This window comes from Anomaloglossus baeobatrachus, chromosome 10 (assembly GCF_048569485.1).
Source record: "Anomaloglossus baeobatrachus isolate aAnoBae1 chromosome 10, aAnoBae1.hap1, whole genome shotgun sequence".
NCBI classification, from domain to species: Eukaryota; Metazoa; Chordata; class Amphibia; order Anura; family Aromobatidae; genus Anomaloglossus; species Anomaloglossus baeobatrachus.
Genome location: NC_134362.1, coordinates 56,142,001 through 56,166,181, shown reverse-complemented (window position 1 = coordinate 56,166,181; position 24,181 = coordinate 56,142,001). Strand labels below are relative to the sequence as shown.

Below are 24,181 nucleotides of genomic sequence, written 5' to 3'. Positions count from 1 at the left end.
TGGATCATCAATTTCCCAAAGTCAAAATTGACACCGACCCAATCACTGACTTACCTCGGGATGGAGTTTCATACTCTCTCAGCGATGGTGAAGCTTCCGCTGGACAAACAGCGTTCGCTACAGACAGGGGTGCACTCTCTCCTTCGGGCCCAGTCACACCCCTTGAGGCGCCTCATGCACTTCCTAGGGAAGATGGTGGCAGCAATGGAGGCAGTTCCCTTTGCGCAGTTTCATCTGCGTCCACTTCAATGGGACATTCTCCGCAAATGGGACAGGAGGTCGACGTCCCTAGACAGGAACGTCTCTCTTTCACTGGCAGCCAAAACCTCTCTTTAGTGGTGGCTCCTTCCCACTTCTTTGTCGAAGGGAAAATCATTCCTGCCCCCATCCTGGGCTGTGGTCACGACGGACGCGAGTCTGTCAGGGTGGGGAGCGGTCTTTCTCCACCACAGGGCTCAGGGAACCTGGACTCCGACGGAGTCCTCCCTTCAGATCAATGTTCTGGAGATAAGGGCAGTGTCTCTGGCCCTAAAGGCGTTCCACCGGTGGCTGGAGGGCAGGCAGATCCGCATACAGTCGGACAACGCCACGGCAGTCGCGTACATCAACCACCAGGGCGGCACGCGCAGCCGTCAAGCCTTCCAGGAAGTCCGGCGGATTCTGCTGTGGGCGGAGGCCACAGCCTCCACCATCTCCGCAGTCCACATCCCGGGCGTAGAAAACTGGGAAGCAGACTTTCTCAGTCGCCAGGGCATGGACGCAGGGGAATGGTCTCTTCACCCGGACGTGTTTCAAGAGATCTGTTGCCGCTGGGGAACGCCGGACGTCGACCTCATGGCGTCTCGACACAACAACAAAGTCCCGGCATTCATGGCACGGTCTCAAGATCACAGAGCTCTGGCGGCGGACGCATTAGTTCAGGATTGGTCGCAGTTTCGACTGCCTTATGTCTTTCCTCCTCTGGCAGTGCTGCCCAGAGTGTTACGCAAGATCAGGTCCGACTGCCGCCGCGCCATCCTCGTCGCTCCAGACTGGCCGAGGAGGTCATGGTACCCGGATCTGTGGCACCTCACGGTGGGTCAACCGTGGGCACTCCCAGACCGACCAGACTTGCTGTCTCAAGGGCCATTTTTCCATCTGAATTCTGCGGCCCTCAACCTGACTGTGTGGCCATTGAGTCCTGGCTCCTAGCGTCATCAGGGTTATCTCAAGATGTCATTGCCACTATGAGACAGGCCAGGAAACCAACGTCCGCCAAGATCTATCACAGGACTTGGAGGATCTTCTTATCCTGGTGCTCTGATCAGGGTTTTACCCCCTGGCCGTTTGCCTTGCCCACTTTTCTTTCCTTCCTTCAATCCGGAATGGACAAGGGTTTGTCTCTCGGCTCTCTCAAGGGACAAATATCGGCGCTTTCCGTGTTTTTTTCAAAAGCGTTTAGCCAGGCTTCCGCAGGTCCGCACGTTCCTGCAGGGAGTTTGCCACATAGTCCCACCCTACAAGAGGCCGCTGGAACCATGGGATCTTAACAGAGTGCTAAAGGCTCTTCAGAAACCACCCTTCGAGCCACTGCGGGATGTCTCTCTATCACGTCTTTCGCAGAAGGTGGTTTTTCTAGTGGCAGTTACATCGCTCCGTAGAGTGTCGGAGTTGGCAGCGCTGTCATGCAAAGCCCCCTTCCTGGTTTTTCACCAGGATAAGGTGGTTCTGCGTCCGGTCCCGGAATTTCTTCCTAAGGTGGTATCCCCTTTTCATCTCAATCAGGATATCTCCTTACCTTCTTTTTGTCCTCATCCAGTTCACCAATGTGAAAAGGATTTGCACTTGTTAGATCTAGTGAGAGCACTCCGGCTCTACATTTCTCGCACGGCGCCCCTGCGCCGTTCTGATGCGCTCTTTGTCCTTGTCGCTGGCCAGCGTAAGGGGTCGCAGGCTTCCAGGTCAACCTTGGCTCGGTGGATCAAGGAACCGATTCTTGAAGCCTACCGTTCTTCTGGGCTTCCGATTCCTTCAGGGCTGAAAGCCCATTCTACCAGAGCCGTGGGTGCATCCTGGGCATTGCGGCACCAGGCTACGGCTCAGCAGGTGTGTCAGGCGGCTACCTGGTCGAGTCTGCACACTTTCACGAAACACTATCAGGTGCATGCCTATGCTTCGGCAGATGCCAGCCTAGGTAGGCGAGTCCTTCAGGCGGCGGTTGCCCACCTGTAAGAGAGGGCCGTTTTTTCGGCTCTTTTTATCGAGGTATTCTTTTACCCACCCAGGGACTGCTTTTGGACGTCCCAATTGTCTGGGTCTCCCAATGGAGCGACAAAGAAGAAGGGAATTTTGTTTACTTACCGTAAATTCCTTTTCTTCTAGCTCCAATTGGGAGACCCAGCACCCGCCCCTGTTCCCTTCGGGCTGTTGTTCTTTTGTGTACACATGTTGTTCATGTTGAATTGTTCTTTTGGTTCATGGTTTCAGTTCTCCGAACATCCTTCGGATTGAATTTACATTAGACCAATTTATAAGTTTCCTCCTTCCTGCTTTTGCACCAAAACTGAGGAGCCCGTGATGCACGGGGGGGTGTATAGGCAGAGGGGAGGGGTTTACACTTTTAAGTGTAATACTTTGTGTGGCCTCCGGAGGCAGTAGCTATACACCCAATTGTCTGGGTCTCCCAATAGGAGCTAGAAGAAAAGGAATTTACGGTAAGTAAACAAAATTCCCTTCATTTGATACAGGGACAGTTAGGCAGAGATTAGCAATATGCACCCAGAACTGCTCGTGGGTCTGGGTGCATAGGGGACTTGACAGGTTCCCTTTAAAACCCCTTCAGCACTTAGGCTTCATTAAAAAAAATTGGCACCTTTTAACTTTCAAACACTATTTATTTTTTTTCTACAAATTCAACTTTGATGTGGTCTGAGGTCATGAATTAGCTGAGAACTCAGATAAAGACAGAGTTACAAACCTCCATCAAACTGTCACAGCAGGCTCACTGACCGATTCTCAGTTAACTCAGTGGTCAGTGCAACCCAGTGGTTTTAGAAGCCAAACATTGTAAAAAATGTAATGGAACCTAAATGCAAAATTGATTTTATACCTAATTACATGCATTTAAGTTAAAAAATATCAGGAATGTTTAAATGCAGCCTTATGCGAAGGCTGAGAACGGGAGCAATATCCCCGAGAATGGCGGTTGGTTAGACTTCTTGTCTTGCTGCTTGGATCACATTGATCTTTGTTTTCTTTTTGGTCTCTAACACTATAATGCTTTTCGCTTGATTTTACAGAACAAGAGCAAGTATGCCAAGTGCCCGGGGTTCTCCGTCCCGATCCTCAGTGACAAACCGTCCTCAAAACACTTGGAGGACACAAGGCGGGAATGGCAGGATCCATGACATCTTAATGGAGATCCAGTTGACCAAAGTTAGCAATTTTTTTTATTTCTTGTAGCTTTTCTTTAGGCGTATTCTTTGCCAGTGGATGCTCGCAGTGGGATGATCTGACTTTGCCTGTACAGACCCCCTGTGGTCACCAGATGATTACTGATACTGATCCGACTCCATTGGGCCACACATTATATTTTTCACTGTCACTATCTGACGTTTCCGTTTTTTGTAGGTAAGCTTCCAGCACGAGTCCTATACAGCATCGAAGGCTGAGAGGGAAAAGCCTCAAGGACAGGAGGTGGAAGAAGTCCCCCTGGCTCGTCAAGTCTTCATAGTCCAAGAACTGGAGATTAGAGACCGTCTGACATCTTCCCATATTAATAAGTTTTTATACTTATACACCAGTGAAAAAATGCCAAGGAGAGCACACTCCAATATGGTAATGGGAAGGATAATAATAATAATATTTATTCATTTATATAGCACTATTAATTCCACAATGCTTTACATACAGTACATCAGCAACACTGTCCCCATTGGTGCTCACAATCTAGAATCCCTGTCTGTATGTCTTTGGAGTGAGAGAATGAGACAGCACTGGCTAAATGGCTTTAAAAATTAAGCTCCTAGCAAATTTTTTCTTGATACTAAAATAGAAATACAATAGTTAATATCCTATAGGTACTTAATGGGAATTTGTCAGCAGGTTTTTGCTACCCTTTCATAGAGCAGCGTGATGTAGGGTCAGAGACCCTGATTCCAGTGATGTCACTTATTGAGCTGCTTAAAGCAGTTTTCTCTGCTGCAGATCTAGCAGTTCTCTGAATGCTGAGCCCTGTGTACCCTGCTCACACCACTCATTGGCGGCAGCATTCTGTATACACTGTGCATAGGCAGAAAGCTGCCAAGTAGTGCTGGTGGCGGGATTACTCAGAGCTCATACATGTTAACCCAGGTTCTTGCCAGTCAGATCAGAAAATATAAGTCTTTCTTAGACTGGAAGCCATTAAAGGTGTTTTCTACTTTTAAGGCTATGTGCACTCGTGTGCGTATTGCATGCAGTTACGCTGCATTCTGCACCGCAGCGTAACTGCATGCGTCCTGCGTCCCCAGCATAATCTATGGAGATTGTGCATGAGACGTGCGCACGTGGCGTATTAGAGCGCAGCGCTTCGGCTGCTGCCCGAAGCGTGCGTTCTAAGAAGTGACATGTCACTTATTTCGTGCGCTTTGCATGCTGTCTATAGGGAGAGGCAGCATGCAGAGCGCACGAATTCTGCAGCCACCAGGCGCTTCAGAACGCAGCTTTTCAGCTGCTCTCTGAAGCGGACCTTTTGTGTGCGGTGCAGAGCGCACACGTGCGCACATAGCCTTACAGTGATCCCATATTATACATTAAAAATAAAAGCAGATGCAGGTACTCACCCTCCCCCGGTCCAATGCCAGCTCTAAGATATTCCTCTGGTTTCTGTGTATTGGCTGCAGCGGTGACCTCATGACTGCAGCCAATCCCTGAGATCAGTGGCTCTGCTGATGAGCTGCTGAGCTTAATGATTGTCTACAGTGGTGATTCGTGATGTTATCGCTGTAGTGAATACATTAACTGAGACCCAGGGATTGGGTGGACCTGCTTTGTTTATTATTTTACAAAGTTAAATATTTTTTTTTTTGGGGGGGGGGCGGCACTTTTGTTTAAAGTGAACCTGTCACCACTTTTTTGGCGTTTAAGCTGCGGCCACCACCACCGGGCTCTTATATACACCATTCTAACATGCTGTATATAAGAGCCCAGGCTGCTGTGAGAACATAACAAAACACTTTATAATACTTACGTAACAGTCGCGCAGTTTGCCATATGGGCATCTCCGGTGCCGGCGCCGCCTCTTTTGGCCATCTTTGTTCTCCTTCTCTAGCCGCGGTGCATGACGCGTCTACGTCATACACACTCGCCGGCATTCAGGTCCTGAGCAGGCGCTCAGTGTTGTAGTGCGCCTGCCAGGACCAGCGAGTGTGTATGACGTAGACACGTCATGTACACAGGCTTCAGAAAGAGGAAGAAGATGGCCGAAAGAGGAGGCACCGGACAACGGAGACTCCCATAAGGCCACAGTGCGACTGTTAGGTGAGTATTATAAATTGTTTTTTATGTTCTCACAGCGGCCTGGGATCTTATATACAGCATGTTAGATTGCTGTATATAAGAGCTCGGTGGTGGTGGCCGCAGCTTATAGGCCAAAAAAGTGGTGACAGGTTCCCTTTAAAGTGGGGAACCCATTTAAGATTTGAATGTGTAGCAGCCGCATTAACACCTATTACAGAAATGATCAGATGTAACTCCATCCAAGCAATGATCATGAGAATCTATGGAAGCAGCCATGTTCAGCTGTGCAGGATCCCATAGAAATGAACAGGGTTTCCAGAAACTGCGCCATGTGTCCGGCTGGGAAGGGAAGAACCCATTAAAGTCAGGAAATCTATTTTGAGGATTTCGTCTTATACTTAGTACCACCCTGCTGTCATTAATCTTTCAGCTTACTATAAAAGCCCTTCATGTGCGCCCCGAGGCTGGTTTAGGGGGGCCCGAGTGCTGTCTTCGAATGTCCTTAATGCCACTTCGCCTAAACATTGATCAGGTTGGTATGATATCTAGGTCTCAGTTTGTAGCTTTCTGAGCTTCAGTCTCGCAGTCCGTTGCACTTAGTGTCCTTATATCTGTTCCATCAGGACGCTCTCTTCTTCTTGAAAGACTTCTTCACCAGTCTGGCCGCTGGTATCCAGCCTGTGGTAGCTCTGGAGCTCGGATCAGATGGTAAGGACACCGTGCATTACTGTTCATGCAAAACAAAATAAGTTGCGTTGCCCCTTAGTAAAATCTATTCCGTCCTCAGCATCTCGTATGGAAAGCCTGCGGAAACAAAGTGCCTCAGACTGTGACACAGGACTGCAGAACTCCTTGGACTCCAATGAGGAAGACACGTCGTCACTTAGCTCCGCGTCCGAACAGCCGATCTACTTCAGGTGAGACCAAAGAAATGGAGCAGGCCATACTGGGAATATATTGAAATTAGGCCCCTGTCACAATCCGTGAAAATGTGGAAAAAAAACGAAAACGGTCCAGTGCTGGATCCGTTTTTTTTCTCATTGACTTGTCATTGCGATGGATGGCCTGACGTTACATCCGTCGACAAATGTGACGGAGACAACGTCCATAGTATCGTTTTTTGTGTGCGTCGAAAAAACGGACCGCAACGGATCCGTCACCATCCGTCGTTTGTTGTAATGGAAGCCTATGGGCGCAGGATCCATCGTCATCCGTTAAATGACGGATCCGTCGTCGGATTCCATTTTTTGTAACTGATCTTGCCCAGAAGTGTTGTAAAATCACTGCTGGTCAGGATAAAATGGTACAACGAAAAAATTTTTTTTTTTTTTACAGGATCGGTTGCATCATTCGCAAAACTAATTGTGACTGATGCAAAAGAACTGTTAGCAGTACAGAGTGTGTGTGTGTGTATGTGTGTGTGTATGTGTATATATATACACCGTATTTTTCGCTTTATAAGACGCACCTGATTATAAGACGCACCTAGGTTTTAGAGGAGGAATATTTAAAAAACAAATGAAGCCAAATAGTGTGCTAAAACATTTTAATAAAATTAAAAAAAAAACATTATTTTAACAATTTAGACTCAACAGGAGGGTCTGTTATAGGGGACCTGTGGGTGGCACACTGCTATGGGGGACCTGTGGGTGGCGCACTGCTATGGGGGACCTGTGGGTGGCGCACTGCTATGGGGGACCTGTGGGTGGCGCACTGCTATGGGGGACCTGTGGGTGGCGCACTGCTATGGGGGACCTGTGGGTGGCGAACTGCTATGGGGATCTGGGACTACCACCCCCCTCATCCTTAGGAATACACCCATGTACTGTATACCATACATGGCTGTATTCTGAAAGATGAGGGGGGTGGTAGTCACATTTACACTTTGGCCACTACATTAGTCCCTCCCTGGAGTGTTTACACTAAAGGACTACAGCCCCCATCATCCTTCAGAATACACCGATTGATACATTATATTCTGAAGGCTGATGATGGGGGTTGTGTTCCCCTTCAGTGTTTTTTCCTCACCTATTAGGACCCTTCGTTCAACTGACAACACTTGTCAGGCTCAGATCACTGATTGGTGGAGGCAGCTCTGCAGAAGTTGTCTCCACCAATCAGCATCCAGCCCTAGCGAGGAGGAGGAGAATCGTTCTTCTCTCTCTCCTCTTTCTTATGATAGTCTCCGCCTGCTGCGGAGATCTAAAATGGAGCCCGCGCATGCGCAGATCGCGATCTTCGAGAGCCGGGATCTCTATCTGCGCCTGCGTAGCCTCCGACGCGATGGACTTCAGGAAAATGGCTACGGAAGGTTGCGCGTGCGCAGATGGAGATCTCGCTTCTCTGAGATCTCCATCTGCGCCTGCGTCACCTCCGCAGCCATTTTCCGGAAGTCGCGTTGGAGGCGGCGCAGATAAAGATTTCGGCTATTGTGACCGCTGCTGTAGCCGATTGCCGCGGGATCCATGGCGGCCGCCATCGCAGCCGATTGCCTTGGGATCCATGGCTGCCGCAGCCGATTGCCGGGGGATCCATGGCGGCCGCCTCCGCTCCAGCGGCAGCACTAGCACCAGCACCAGCCTCCTGTGACTCACTCCACTGCCGCATTACTGCCCGGTAAGTTACATTCACTTTGTAAGACGCACCCCTATTTCTTTATCGTTCCTTTGGGAGACCCAGACCATGGGTGTTTAGCTTCTGCCTCCGGAGGACACACAAAGTACTACACTAAAAAGTGTAGCTCCTCCCTCTGAGCTTATACACCCCCTGGTAGCCAGTCCTGGCCAGTTTATCGCTTTGTGTTCAGGAGGCATACATCCACACATGCATTCTCATCTGATTGTTTGACTTTTGGAAAGAGTTTGAAGAAAAGCGGGTCCATGTCTGGACTCCCGGCATGTCCCTTCTCACCCCACTGTGTCGGCGGTGTTGTTAAGGTTGATTTACAAGGCTGAAGCCTTACATGCCACGCTCCTTCACCATCCCTTCTGGGCTCTGGCTTGAAGTGGGAGCCAGCACGGTCTCCATGCCTGGCAGGAGTCCGGTCTCCATCCACAGCCCCTTGAGGATTCTGTTGGACCGGAGCACTCATCCCCAGGGACATGGCCCTGCGTCTCAGCAGCTAAGTACCTGAGACGTTTATGTTGGGGGTCCCGGTTCTTTATTGTAAGGGGAGAGTATGCTGTATGTGATTGTTTTTAACTTTTCCGGCGGGTTCTCCAGCTTTTGCCCGAGAACCGCGCCGATGGTGCCTGCTTGTCGGCCTCGCCGCTTAAATTTAGGCCCCGGCTTCGCCGGAGGCCTAGTTTCGTTTTCCTGCCCTCGCATGTCACTCATGCAGAGGGACAGGTTTGGCTCCTCCCGGCGGCCGTTCTACACAGGGGAGGGACACTCCCCACTGCTGGGGCGTCCCTCCTTCCCGGCAGGTCTCTATAGCCCTCCAGTTCCCGCTCTTTTATAGGAACACCCCTAGTCCCGCCCCCTCTCTTCGCTCCGGTGGCCATTTCTCAGGCAGAGTTCACTCTGCTCTGGGACATTCTGCATTCTGCATCTCTGCTGAGGTGCTGCGCTCTGGGGGACCGGGCTTCGGGATCTGGAGGGCACACAACACCACGCTCAGCGGTCTGGTAAGCCACAGCTGGTCTCCGGTTGTGGACCTCTGTATATTCTCCCTGGGGTTCATTCTCTGCAAAGCCCCCACTCCAGCAGCATGTCTCACACAAGGAGCAAGGCTCCAAAGCTTTATTCTGCATGCACTGCATGTAAGCTCCTGCTGCCTGAGCCGAGCATTTATCCACACTGTGATGGTTGCTCTAACTTGGCGGTGCCACAGCCTGGAGTCTCACCCCCAGTGGTCTCTCAGGCTGCTGCTGCACCTGTGATTGAACCCCCGGCCTGGGTAGAGTCCTTTTCTAGGTCCATATCCCAGTCATTTGCTGAGTCCATGGGACTTTTGTCCAGGACTTTGATGAATATGCATCAGCCCCCCTCACAGGGTGCCTCTAATACTCTTGACAGAGGACTCCTATCCTCTGACCTCCGTCCATCAGAGCTCACGGAGGATTCATCATCTGATCCCAGACCCCGTCCTTCTAAGAGAAGGCTCAGGGTTTCCTCCCCCTCCCCATCCCACGGCTCTGTCTCAAGAGCTGACTCTCAAGATGAGGAGGATACCCTCACTGGGGGCTCGGAGGCTATGTATCCCATCGATTACTCTGAGGGTGACTCAGATCTTAGTGATTTGATTGCTTCTATTAATTCTGTGCTGGATCTCAATCCGCCAGTGTCAGAGGAGCAACTCTCTTTGGCAGAAAAACATCAGTTTACCTCGCCTAAGAGAGTGAAGTGTGTTCTTTAACCACTCCAGTTTTCAGACCGCTGTGACCAAACCCAGGGCCTGCCCTGACAAACACTTTCCAAAGCGTGGTTCTGATGACCGGTTTCCATTTCCACCTGAGGTGGTCAAGGAGTGGTCTCACTCCCCAAAGGTAGACCCTCCGGTGTCTAGGCTCTCAGCCCGGACCGTTGTGTCGGTGGCTGACGGCACCTCACTTAAGGATTCCACTGACCGTCAGATTGACCTTCTGGCCAAATCTGTGTATGAAGCTGCGGGGGCCGCGTTTTCCCCGACTTTTGCAGCAGTGTGGGCTCTCAAAGCCATCTCTGCTTCTCTAGAGGAGATGCATTCCCTCACCAAGGAATCTATGCCTGAGATGGTTACCTTAACTGCTCAGGCTTCAGCCTTTTCATCTTATGCCATGTCTGCCATGCTAGAGGCTGCTCACCGCACTGCGGTGGCTTCAGCTAATTCTCTTGTTATCCGCAGGATTTTGTGGCTTCGAGAGTGGAAGGCAGATGCTTCTTCCAAGAAGTTTCTTGCTGGGCTCCCTTTTGCTGGTTCACGGCTGTTTGGTGAACAGCTGGATGAAATCATTAAAGAAGCTACTGGCGGGAAGAGTACTTCCATGCCACAAACCAAGACCAGGAAACCCGACCAGGGTAGGAATCAATCGAGGTTTCGTTCCTTTCGATCCTCCAACTGGTCATCTTCTAAGCCTTCCGCCTCGTCCGCTAACTCAGCCAAGGATCAGAAATCAAACTGGCGCCCAAAAGCGCGTCCGCAGAAGACCGCAGGAGGTTCTGCCACTAAGGCAGCTTCCTCATGACTCTCGGCCCGCTCCAGCCACGTCCTTAGTCGGTGGCAGGCTCTCCCACTTTGGCGACGCTTGGTTAAAGCAAGTCTCCGATCAGTGGGTGAGAGACATCATATCTCACGGCTACAGGATAGAATTCTCTTCCAGCCCTCCAAACAGATTTTTTCTCTCAACTCCCCCCTGCTCCAAGGCCGCCGCCTTCTCGCTCAAGCTTCTCAACAAGCATGTCCGGGTGCGGCATTTTCGCATGGAGTATCTGCGATCAGTCATTGCCTCTATGACCCAAGGGGAGTTCCTGGCGTCCATCGACATCAGAGATGCCTATCTACATGTGCCAATCGCAGTGTCACATCAGCGTTTGGTTACGTTTTGCGATAGGAGAGGATCATTTCCAATTCGTGGCTCTCCCCTTCGGGTTAGCCACGGCCCCTCGGGTATTCACCAAGGTCATGGCGGCAGTGATTGCGGTCCTGCACCTCCAGGGGTTAGCAGTGCTTCCTTATCTGGACGACCTTCTGGTCAAGGGTCCATCCAGCGCAGACTGTCAGCGGAGTGTTTCGCTCACTCTCGCCACCCTAGCCCAATTCGGGTGGATTGTCAATCTTCCCAAATCCACTCTGACTCCGACCCAGAGTCTCACGTACCTAGGGATGCAGTTCGAGACTTTGCCGGCACTTGTGAAGTTGCCCTTAATCAAACAGCAGTCTCTCCGGCTAGCGGTGCGCTCTCTCCTGAGGCCCCGCCGTCATTCCCTCAGGCGCCTGATGCAGGTGCTGGGTCAAATGGTGGCTTCCATGGAGGCGGTTCCCTTTGCCCAGTTCCATCTGCGTCCTCTGCAGCTGGACATTCTCCGCTGTTGGGACAAGCGGCCTTCCTCCTTACAGAGGTTAGTGGCTCTGTCGCCACGGACCAGGAGCTATCTTCAGTGGTGGCTTCGACCCCTCTCCCTGTCCCAAGGGCGCTCCTTCCTGGCTCCGTCCTGGGTGATTCTCACCACGGATGCCAGCCTATCCGGCTGGGGAGCGGTACATCTCCACCACAGAGCTCAGGGCACTTGGACTCCGTCCGAGTCAGCCCTTTCAATCAATGTGCTGGAAACCAGAGCTGTGCTTCTAGCTCTCCTAGCCTTTCACCACCTGTTGGCGGGCAGGCACATTCGAGTCCAGTCAGTCAACGCGACAGCGGTTGCCTACATCAATCACCAAGGCGGGACACGCAGCCGCCTGGCAATGTTGGAGGTCAAACGCATTCTTCAATGGGCGGAGGACTCCAAGTCCACCATATCCGCAGTCCACATCCCTGGCGTAGAAAACTGGGAGGCAGATTATATCAGCCGTCAATCCGTGGACGGTGGCGAGTGGTCTCTGCACCCGGCAGTGTTTCAGTCAATCTGCCGCAAGTGGGGCACTCCGGACGTGGACCTAATGGCATCCAGTCACAACAACAAGGTTCCGGTTTACGTGGCTCTCTCCCACGATCCTCAGGCCTTCGCCGCGGACGCTCTGGTTCAAGACTGGTCCCAGTTTCGTCTGTCCTACGTGTTTCCCCCTCTACCTCTCTTGCCCAGAGTCCTGCGCAAGATCAGAATGGAGGGCCGTCGAGTCATCCTCATTGCACCGGACTGGCCCAGGCGAGCCTGGTATCCGGACCTGCTCCAACTGTCCGTGGAGATGCCGTGGCATCTTCCGGACCGTCCAGACCTGCTTTCGCAAGGTCCGTTTTTCCGCCCGAATTCTGCGGCACTCAAATTGACGGCGTGGCTCTTGAGTCCTGGATTTTGACGGCTTCTGGTATTCCTCCTGAAGTCATCTCCACTATGACTCGGGCCCGTAAGTCTTCCTCCGTCAAGATCTATCACAGGACTTGGAAAACTTTCCTGTCCTGGTGTCGCTCTTCCGGCCATTCTCCTTGGCCATTCTCGTTGCCGACCCTTCTGTCTTTTTTACAGTCCGGTCTGCAGCTAGGACTGTCCCTAAACTCTCTCAAGGGACAAGTCTCAGCTCTATCAGTGCTGTTCCAGCGGCGTCTCGCCCGGCTGGCTCAGATCCGCACCTTCATGCAAGGTGCGTCTCACATCATTCCGCCTTATCCGCGGCCTTTGGATCCCTGGGACCTCAACTTGGTCCTCACGGTATTGCAGAAACCCCCCTTTGAGCCTCTTAGGGAGGTTTCTTTGTATCGTCTTTCTCAAAAGGTGGCCTTTCTAGTTGCCATAACTTCTCTCAGGAGAGTCTCTGATTTAGCTGCGCTCTCCTCGGAGTCACCTTTTTTGGTTTTTCACCAAGACAAGGTAGTTCTCCGTCCGACCCCGGACTTTCTTCCTAAGGTGGTCTCTCCCTTCCACCTTAACCAGGATATTTCCTTGCCTTCCTTTTGTCCGGCCCCTGTTCATCGCTTTGAGAAAGTGCTGCATACTCTAGATCTGGTGCGTGCTCTCCGGATTTATGTGGCTCGCACCGCTGCGCTTAGGCGGTGCACCTCTCTTTTTGTGCTAACCACAGGGCGGCCCAAGGGTCTCTCTACTTCTAAGCCGACCTTGGCCCGTTGGATTAGATCGACCATTTCGGTCGCCTACCAGAGTACTCAGGTGCCTTCCCCGCCGGGGATCAAAGCACACTCGACCAGAGCTGTCGGTGCCTCTTGGGCTTTTAGGCACCAGGCTACGGCTCAACAAGTCTGTCAGGCTGCCACTTGGACTAGCCTGCATACCTTTTCGAAGCACTACCAAGTGCATGCTCATGCTTCGGCAGATGCGAGCTTGGGCAGACGCATCCTTCAGGTGGCTGTCGCCCACTTGTGAAGTTAGGCTCCGCCTACTTCTTAGTTTTTTTCTGTTTATTCCCACCCAGGGACTGCTTTGGAACGTCCCATGGTCTTGGTCTCCCAAAGGAACAATAAAGAAAAAGAGAATTTTGTTACTTACCGTAAATTCTGTTTCTTATAGTTCCGTATTGGGAGACCCAGCTCCCTCCCTGTTGCCTGTTGGCAATTTTCTTGTTCCGTGTGTTATCACCGGCTGTTGTCGTGGACAGAGTCTCCGGTTGTTCCGGTTCTTACTCGGTTCTACTTGTGGGTGGCTATTCTCCTTCAGCTTTTGCACTACACTGGCTGGGTCTGCTCACCAGGGGGTGTATAAGCTCAGAGGGAGGAGCTACACTTTTAAGTGTAGTACTTTGTGTGTCCTCTGGAGGCAGAAGCTAAACACCCATGGTCTGGGTCTCCCAATACGGAACTATAAGAAAAAGAATTTACGGTAAGTAACAAAATTCTCTTTTTTCCCCACAATTTTGGGGCGAAAAAAGTGCGTCTTATAAAGCGAAAAATACAGTGTATATATATACAGTACATAACACTACTCACAAAAAATTAGGGCTATTTGGCTTTCAGAGGAAATTTATAGAAAAAGTAAGAAGTTCACAATAAAGTGTGTCCTGTCTCTCCATTGTTACGGTTTGTCCTAAAAATCTAAACATTAATTTTGTTGATATTCTGTAAATCCACCTTTGGCTTTAAACACTGCCTGAATCCTTCTGGGCTCTCAATCAGATTTTAGCATGTATTGACCGAAATCTGATCCCAGGCCTCTTTTACATATTCCCAGTGTTGATGTACTCTGGTCGGCTCACTTGGTTACATATACAGCTTTTTCTTCATCTCTACCTGCAAGTGTTGGATTGGGTTGAGGTCTGGGGGCTGTGGGGACAATCCAGCTCCTCTACTTCATTGTCATTGAACCATTTCTTCTCCAATCGCTACATATGCTTTGGGTCGTTGTCCTGCTGAAACACTATGTTGTCCTTTTCATACCCATAGTACTCGAGTGTGTGAAGTAACTCATCTTGTAGGATACTCACATATAGCTCAGCATTGAGACCACCATCGATCCTGATCAAGTATCCAACGCCTGTTGGCTGTGAAACACCCCCATATAATCAGGCTTACTCCACCAAACTTGACAGCTCCTTCAATTTCTCGATGTTGGCCCCTTTTTTCCTTCTTTCTTCCAGACCCATTTGCCCCCATTAGAGCAGACTATTGACTTTCATCTCATCGCTCCAAATCGCCCATTTCCAGTCTCCTACTGTCCACTTTACACTTTGTAAACATGGGCCAACGCTTCTTACAATCACATTGAAGTTGAGGCTTCTTCACCTTTTTTCGGGCCACCATTCCAGACTTGTGTAACGAGCTTCGCACGGTGCTTGCACGGACGTCTGTGATCTCATTATTATGGTGCATACAAGCCGCCTCCACTGCCATGTTTATTGCCCCAGAACTGATAAACCTTGTGATGAGCAGACTTGTTGACTCTATTTTGCCTGGACGGCCACCTCTTGGCTTTTGAATGGATGGACGGACTTCATTTCATATTCTTCCACCTGTCATGGCCTCACATGAAGCAATTTGGCAATTTTATTGACCAAGAGATCTCTAGTGTTGAACCAGATGACGCTGTTTCTCATTTCTTGGGAAATCTTCTTGGCTGCTCCTCAACTCGAACCAGTGACTGTTCACTTGGGAATCAGCCTAATAACACCCTGATCTATTAGGGAAAGTGAGAACAGGTTGTAATTTGTAGTATAAAGGAAGAAAAAGACTCTTCCACCACCAGGAGAGAAACAGTAACAATGCAGTGACAGGACAAGAATCTGCATAACTAATCATATGCTAAATATCTGCTAGTCACATTTATGGATGAGATAGCCAAGATGATTGTCAATAAAATGAAGGTCTTCCCACACTCAAAGCTGTAATCGATGGTGAGATATGGAGCCTGAAAGGCAACAGTTCAAAACATTGTTACCCTTTTGCTTGTCACCTTGGTGGCTCTCATCTCCTTGGTACGGATTATCTCTCTGTGACCCATTACCTCAGTCTCTCCCAATTATCCTCCCCGGTGTCACACTTTGATTATATCACACATGAATTGTCCACCTCTCCATCTGGGAGACAATATCTCTCACCTTGGGTTTTTATCTACCAGTTTCCCTACAAAATGCTTACAATGGATAACGATCTCTTGATTATTTGTCTTTTCCACACTGTATTTAAATTACACAGATACTTGCTGCCTGGTTATCTCCTGGTGGGACTTTTCTTGTGGTCTCAGGAACTTTTGTACTTTGAGATACTGCATACATTGATCTGAACATCCTGATTAGCACTTCTAAGGGCTTGTCATCCAGCTGACCCAGGATTAGTGACCCAGGAAGCCCCCAGCTAAAAAAAAACACAAAATAGGCACCAACAGCTTAAGGCCCCGTCACACTAAACAACATCGCTAGCAACATCGCTGCTAACGAACAACTTTTGTGACGTAGCAGCGACGTTGCTAGCGATGTTGCTTTGTGTGACATCCAGCAACAACCCGGCCCCTGCTGTGCGGTCGCTGGTTGTTGCTGAATGTCCTGGGCCATTTTTTAGTTGTTGCTGTCCCGCTGTGAAACACAGATCGCTGTGTGTGACAGCGACAGAGCAACAACTAAATGTGCAGGCAGCAGGAGCCGGCTTCTGCGGACTCTGGTAACCACAGTAAACATCGGGTAACCAAGAAGCCCTTACCTTGGTTACCCGATATTTACCTTCGTTACCAGCGTCCGCCGCTCTCACGCTGTCGGTGCCGGCTCCCTGCTCCCTGCACATGTAGCTGCAGTACACATCGGGTAATTAACCCCATGTGTACTGTAGCTAGGAGAGCAGGGAGCCAGCGCTAAGCAGTGTGCGCTGCTCTCTGCACATGTAGCTGCAGTACACATCGGGTTAATTAACCCGATGTGTACTGTAGCTAGGAGAGCAGGAAGCCAGCGCTAAGCAGTGTGCGCGGCTCCCTGCTCTGTGCACATGTAGCTGCAGTACACATTGGGTAATTAACCCCATGTGTACTGTAGCTAGGAGAGCAGGGAGCCAGCGCTAAGCGGTGTGCGCTGGTAACCAAGGTAAATATCGGGTTGGTTACCCAATATTTACCTTAGTTACCAAGCACAGCATCGCTTCCAAGTGGCGCTGCTGGCTGGGGGCTGGTCACTGGTTGCTGGTGAGCTCACCAGCAACTCGTGTAGCCACGCTCCAGCGATCCCTGCCAGGTCAGGTTGCTGGTGGGATCGCTGGAGCGTCGCAGTGTGACATCTCACCAGCAACCTCCTAGCAACTTACCAGCGATCTCTATCAGGTTGGATCGTTGTTGGGATCGCTGGTAAGTTGTTTAGTGTGACTGGGCCTTTACACCTGTATGTCTTACAACCCCACACTTAAGGGCGAACAAACCTCTGAGGATGAGCCCTCGCAATCATCCACCAGTGTTCCCTGCGTATTGAGACTTGGGATGATACCTATTCATTTGGAAGTGATAAGATTTAGTGACAGTCTGGATTTCACACCCAACAATGTAAATTTGAGTTCTGTGAAGGATAATTTGCACCTTTTAATTTATTCACGGACAGTTAAATATCGTACATGATCCATCAACTCCAAATGGAACTCTAAAAACAAATGTATTTATTTTTTTCTAATACAGATTGTTCACTATTATTCCACATCCAGTACTCGGTCAATATTTGACATCAGTATTTGTAGCCGAAATCAGGAGAGGAAAAGTATAATAGAATCACGGGCACCGCCGCTGGTTTTGGCTGCAAATTTCTGGTGTAAAATACTGATCAAATACCGTATTTTCCGGACCATAAGACGCACTTTTTTCCCCCCAAATGTTGGGGGAAAGTGGGGGTGCGTCTTATGGTCTGAATATAGGGCTGTGGGGAAAGAGGGTGCTGCGGTGGAGCGGGTCATCGGCGGCACGAGCAGGCTGCAGCAGCCTGCCGTGACCACGTGGGCCCGCTCATTTAATATGCACGCCCATCTCTCAGTGCTGAAGCCGGCACTGACAGGTGGGCGGGATCATGGGCGGGGGATAAACAGCCGGCCCGCATGATCACCCCTGGCAACTGCAGCATGGAGTGATCATGTGCGGCTGTATTCACTGCCCCCCGCGCATCATCATCAGTGCGGGGTGCAGTGAATCAGTACAGATTACTCACCGTTCCCCTGCAGCACCGCAATCTCCTCTTGTCTCCTCCGTTCAGCTGACTTGCGTGGAGACTAGCGGGCCGCACAGCGATGACGTCATCGCTGTGCGCACGTGTCCACATGCAGCCGCCGGCACAGACAGGAGGAGATCGTGATGCTGCAGGGGAACGGGGACGGCTCCACTCAGCGGCACTGCCGCCAACATAGACGGTAAGAGGAGCGGTGCTGCAGGAAGTGAGGTGAGGTAAGGTGAGTATGAACGTTTTATTTTTTTTTTATGTGCCACAGGATGCGGCCATACACCAGGATGGGAGTATATGAGCAGGCTGGGGAGTATATGAGCAGGCTGGGGAGTATATGAGCAGGCTGGGGAGTATATGAGCAGGCTGGGGAGTATATGAGCAGCATGGGGAGTATATGAGCAGCATGGGGAGTATATGAGCAGCTTGGGGAGTATGTGAGCAGCATGGGGAGTATATGAGCAGCATGGGGAGTATATGAGCAGCATGGGGAGTATATGAGCAGCATGGGGAGTATATGAGCAGGCTGGGGAGTATATGAGCAGGCTGGGGAGTATATGAGCAGGCTGGGGAGTATATGAGCAGGCTGGGGAGTATATGAGCAGCATGGGGAGTATATGAGCAGCATGGGGAGTATATGAGCAGCATGGGGAGTATATGAGCAGCATGGGGAGTATATGAGCAGCATGGGGAGTATATGAGCAGCATGGGGAGTATATGAGCAGCATGGGGAGTATATGAGCAGCATGGGGAGTATATGAGCAGCATGGGGAGTATATGAGCAGCATGGGGAGTATATGAGCAGCATGGGGAGTATATGAGCAGCATGGGGAGTATATGAGCAGGCTGCGGAGTATATGAGCAGCATGGGGAGTATATGAGCAGGCTGGGGAGTATATGAGCAGGCTGCGGAGTATATGAGCAGGCTGGGGAGTATATGAGCAGGCTGGGGAGTATATGAGCAGGCTGGGGAGTATATGAGCAGCATGGGGAGTATATGAGCAGCATGGGGAGTATATGAGCAGCATGGGGAGTATATGAGCAGGCTGGGGAGTATATAAGCAGGCTGGGGAGTATATGAGCAGCATGGGGAGTATATGAGCAGCATGGGGAGTATATGAGCAGCATGGGGAGTATATAAGCAGGCTGGGGAGTATATGAGCAGCATGGGGAGTATATGAGCAGGCTGGGGAGTATATGAGCAGGCTGGGGAGTATATGAGCAGGACATTACATAGCGAGATCGCTGCTGAGTCACGGTTTTTGTGACTCACCAATGACCTCATCAGCGATCTCGCTGTGTGTGACACTGAGCAGTGATCTGGCCCCTGCTGTGAGATCACTGCTCGTTACACACAGTGCTGGTTCATTTTTTGCTCGTTGCTCTCCCGCTGTGAAGCGCACATCGCTGTGTTTGACAGCGAGAGAGCAACGATCTGAATGTGCAGGGAGCAGGGAGCCGGCGTCTGGTAGCCTGCGGTAAGCTGTAACCAAGGTAAAGATCGGGTAACCAAGGGAAGCCCTTTGCTTGGTTACCCGATATTTACCTTGGTTACTAGCGTCTGCCGCTCTCAGGCTGCCAGTGCCGGCTTCCTGCTCCCTGCACACGTAGCCGGAGTACACGTCGGGTAAATAAGCAAAGCGGTTTCCTTATTAACCCGATGTGTACTCTGGCTAGGAGTGCAGGGAGCCAGCGCTAAGCGGTGTGCGCTAGTAACCAAGGTAAATATTGGGTAACCAAGCGCTTGGTTACCTGATATTTACCTTAGTTACCAAGCGCAGCATCGTTTCCACGCGTCACTGCTGGCTGGGGGCTGGTCGCTGGTGAGATCTACCTGATTGACAGCTCACCAGCGACCATGTAGCAACGCACCAGCGATCCTGACCAGGTCAGATCGCTGGTGGGATCGCTGGAGTGTCGCTAAAGTGTGACGGTACCCTTAGAGACATTGTATATTTACCTTATGCAAAGTAGAAACCCAAAATGTAAGCACCATAAAATTAGGGTAACTTAAAATAATGTATATGATGTTATAGGAGCCTTTCTGGGTTTGGAATAGGATAGAATAAAATGACCGTAGCTCTTAAAGAATGAATAATCAGATTGTATACATTAAGGAGCGTATAGCATCCTATGCATTATGCTAATGACCCTTGGCTCCAGCTCTGCTGCAAGCTTGCTCCGAGTGTCATGCCACTGTGATGTGATCCTGCGATCGGATCACAGCTGCGGAGGAGAGGGCTGGATTACTCTCCCCTATTATCAGCAGATGCGTATATCACACTGCACTCGGATGTCATAAGAGTGCAGTCCGATGTTTCACTCTCACACATAGACTTGTATGGGTGCAAGTGACACGTCTCTCGCTGACATACTCAGCATGCTGCAATTGTTTTCTCGGTCCAATTAGGGCTGAGAAATCGAAATGGCCCCATAAAGTAACATTGGTCCAAGTGACATGCGTTTGTTTTTTTGTTTATTTTTTATGGCATTCCACTCATCCAGTTTTACTCGCCTAGGCCTAATTGTGACAGACCAGAAACCCACATAGATAAAAATGGAAATAAAAATTCAGCTTGAATGGTCCTTGTTATACCGCTATAAACGCTGTAACTTTAGATCATCTGGTTTTAAAGGCGCATGCAAATCTGTTAGGTCCCATGCGCATGCTGCAGTTTTTGGTGCAGCTTGTGGTGACCTTTTAGTCACCACAAATTGGATGCCTTACTTTCCCGAGCAAAGTCTATGAGATTTTAGATTTTCTGTGCGCACGTTGCTTTTTTTTTGGGGGGGGGGGGGGGCTGCAGTTTTGTGGTGACCATAAAAATGCAGCATGTCAATTCTTTTTGCGTTTTTTCCCTGCATGTTTCACCCATTAGTGATTAAAAAAAACACATGCTTTTTTTTTTTTATTTTTTTTGCCGCAAAATGCGTTTTTTTTGGGCCACAGGATGCATTTATGTGGTTACCACAAATATGAAGTGTATAGAGAGAGCCTTAAAACATTAAATAGTTGCCATTTTAGCTAATGCAAAGAACAAAAAAAGTTTAATAACAGACAAAACTCTGCATAATAGACTGTGTAAATGAGAGTGGGCCTTGTTTACAGGCTGCTACCTACAGAGGTGTGACCGTCCATTGTCCCCTTGGCATCAGCCTCACAAAGGCAACTTCATCATTCAATTGGTAATGACCCCTGCAGCCAACAGCTCAGGTGTTTGTGGGAGAAATAAAAGACAAAAAAAATCACTTTACATCTAAGGCTGCTTTTACACATCCGTTTTTTGCCGTTAGGCACAATCCGGCGAAATACGGATAAAACTGATCCGGCGCCGGATCAGTTTTATTCCCCATTGACTTGTATTAGCGCCGGATTGTGCTTTGCGTTGCATTTGACATCTACCGGATCCGGCGAAATTTCTTCGTCCGGCTGCCGGAAAGGATGCAGCGTTTTTTGTCTCCAGCAAACAGCCAGATCCGGCAACATGTTGTATAATGGAAACCTTTGGCCACCGGGTCCGGCATATGACGGAATCCAATGACTGATCCGGTTTTTTGGACTGAGCATGCTCAGTATCACAACGGATCAGTCAAAAAATGTAAGGAACGCATTGAAAAAACTTATGGGACGGATCTGTTTTTTTCGCTGGATCCGACGCATCAGATTTTTCATCAGATTGTGCCTGACAGCGAAAAACACATGTGTGAAACCAGCCTAAGCCCCCCCCGACTGTACACAGCTCAAATTGGAGGAGTCTCCTTTAAAATACCAAAGTATTGGAAGGTCCTCTAATATCTAGTTATTACCTGCAAAGAGAAAATAAAGTTATCCCACACAGGTCCCCACCAGTCTCCATTTATTTTTTTTTCTGAAAGTCGAAACTAGTATTAATAAAACACAACCTCCTCAGGAGTAGGTCACATTTATCTTCTCGATCCTTGGCAGCATTAACCACTTAAATGGACCCTAGTGAAGATGTCTCCTACGGCCACTTTTTACATCCCCACTGTTGTGAAGAATTTGCCTTCTCATTTTCTCCCATTTTGGACCCTTCATTTTGCTGAGGTTTTAAAGGGGTTGTCCACTACTCGTACATCCCCCTTCTCATTTACCGTGTTTGCCCCTGTTAAAATACAAATTCTTATACTCTCCTCCAATGTTGGTGCCATTCCACCGGTGTCAGCACTCACTCTCCCGGGGCTCATATGACATTGTTACGCCAGCCTCACTCTCCCTGCTTTAAGACATATCACACATCAATAAGAAGTGAGAGAACAACCACAGCTCTGATGTTTGATTTGTTCCAAAGAGGGGACAGGGAAATCAGCGGTGATCGGGCTCTGGTGACATAATAATGTCAGGTATGCTCTGGGAGCGGGAGTGCCAACATTTCTGGAACGACGATATGTATATCCATATATATACCACACCATCATACCTCCTCCTCCATGCTTCACGGTGGGAACCAGGCATGTAGAGTCCATCCGTTCACCTTTTCTACTAAGACACGGTGGTTGGATCCAAAGATCTCAAATTTGTACTCATCAGACCAAAGCACAGATTTCCACTGGTCTAATGTCCATTCCTTGTGTTCTTTCACCCAAACAAGTCTCTTCTGCTTGTTGCCTGTCCTCAGCAGTGGTTTCCTAGCAGCTATTTTACCATGAAGACTGCTGCACAAAGTCTCCTCTCAACAGTTGTTCTAGAGATGAGGTGTGTCCAAACCTTTGGTCTGTACTGTGTGTGTGTGTATGTATATATATGTATATATATATATATATAATATATTTCTTTATCGTTCCTTTGGGAGACCCAGACCATGGGTGTTTAGCTTCTGCCTCCGGAGGACACACAAAGTACTACACTTAAAAGTGTAGCTCCTCCCTCTGAGCTTATACACCCCCTGGTAGCCAGTCCTAGCCAGTTTATCGCTTTGTGTTCAGGAGGTCATACATCCACACATGCATTCTCATCTGATTGTTTGACTTTTGGAAAGAGTTTGAAGAAAAGCAGGTCCATGTCTGGACTCCCGGCATGTCCCTTCTCACCCCACTGTGTCGGCGGTGTTGTTAAGGTTGATTTACAAGGCTGAAGCCTTACATGCTGCGCTCCTTCACCATCCCTTCTGGGCTCTGGCTTGAACTGGGAGCCAGCACGGTCTCCATGCCTGGCAGGAGTCCGGTCTCCATCCACAGCCCCTTGAGGGTTCTGTTGGACCGGAGCACTCATCCCCAGGGACATGGCCCTGCGTCTCAGCAGCTAAGTACCTGAGACGTTTATGTTGGGGGTCCCGGTTCTTTATTGTAAGGGGAGAGTATGCTGTATGTGATTGTTTTTAACTTTTCCGGCAGGTTCTCCAGCTTTTGCCCGAGAACCGCGCCGATGGTGCCTGCTTGTCGGCCTCGCCGCTTAAATTTAGGCCCCGGCTTCGCCGGAGGCCTAGTTTCGTTTTCCTGCCCTCGCATGTCACTCATGCAGAGGGACAGGTTCGGCTCCTCCCGGCGGCTGTTCTACACAGGGGAAGGACACTCCCCACTGCTGGGGCGTCCCTCCTTCCCGGCAGGTCTCTATAGCCCTTCAGTTCCCGCTCTTTTATAGGAATGCCCCTAGTCCCGCCCCCTCTCTTCGCTCCGGCGGCCATTTCTCAGGCAGAGTTCACTCTGCTCTGGGACATTCTGCATCTCTGCTGAGGTGCTGCGCTCTGGGGGACCGGGCTTCGGGATCTGGAGGGCACACAACACTGCGCTCAGCGGTCTGGTAAGCCACAGCCGGTCTCCGGTTGTGGACCTCTGTATATTCTCCCTGGGGTTCATTCTCTGCAAAGCCCCCACTCCAGCAGCATGTCTCACACAAGGAGCAAGGCTCCAAAGCTTTATTCTGCATGCACTGCATGTAAGCTCCTGCTGCCTGAGCCGAGCATTTATCCACACTGTGATGGTTGCTCTAACTTGGCGGTGCCACAGCCTGGAGTCTCACCCCCAGTGGTCTCTCAGGCTGCTGCTGCACCTGTGATTGAACCCCCAGCCTGGGTAGAGTCCTTTTCTAGGTCCATATCCCAGTCATTTGCTGACTCCATGGGACTTTTGTCCAGGACTTTGATGAATATGCATCAGCCCCCCTCACAGGGTGCCTCTAATACTCTTGACAGAGGACTCCTATCCTCTGACCTCCGTCCATCAGAGCTCACGGAGGATTCATCATCTGATCCCAGACCCCGTCCTTCTAAGAGAAGGCGCAGGGTTTCCTCCCCCTCCCCATCCCACGGCTCTGTCTCAAGAGCTGACTCTCAAGATGAGGAGGATGCCCTCACTGGGGGCTCGGAGGCTATGTATCCCATCGATTTCTCTGAGGGTGACTCAGTTCTTAGTGATTTGATTGCTTCTATTAATTCTGTGCTGGATCTCAATCCGCCAGTGTCAGAGGAGCAACTCTCTTTGGCAGAAAAACATCAGTTTACCTCGCCTAAGAGAGTGAAGAGTGTGTTCTTTAACCACTCCAGTTTTCAG

The 24,181-nt window shown here is 50.0% G+C and overlaps 1 protein-coding gene across 1 annotated transcript in view; it reads left to right on the top strand.

Annotated features, from left to right (window-relative positions):
- Positions 1 to 24,181, top strand: part of ATG2A (autophagy related 2A) — a 306,688-nt gene that overhangs the window by 271,563 nt on the left and 10,944 nt on the right. Inside the window, exons 32-36 of the mRNA XM_075326760.1 lie at positions 3,279 to 3,414; positions 3,610 to 3,816; positions 5,909 to 6,010; positions 6,102 to 6,186; positions 6,266 to 6,395. Of these exons, the coding sequence (XP_075182875.1) occupies positions 3,279 to 3,414; positions 3,610 to 3,816; positions 5,909 to 6,010; positions 6,102 to 6,186; positions 6,266 to 6,395 (660 nt within the window). The remainder of the gene's footprint in view (positions 1 to 3,278; positions 3,415 to 3,609; positions 3,817 to 5,908; positions 6,011 to 6,101; positions 6,187 to 6,265; positions 6,396 to 24,181) is intronic.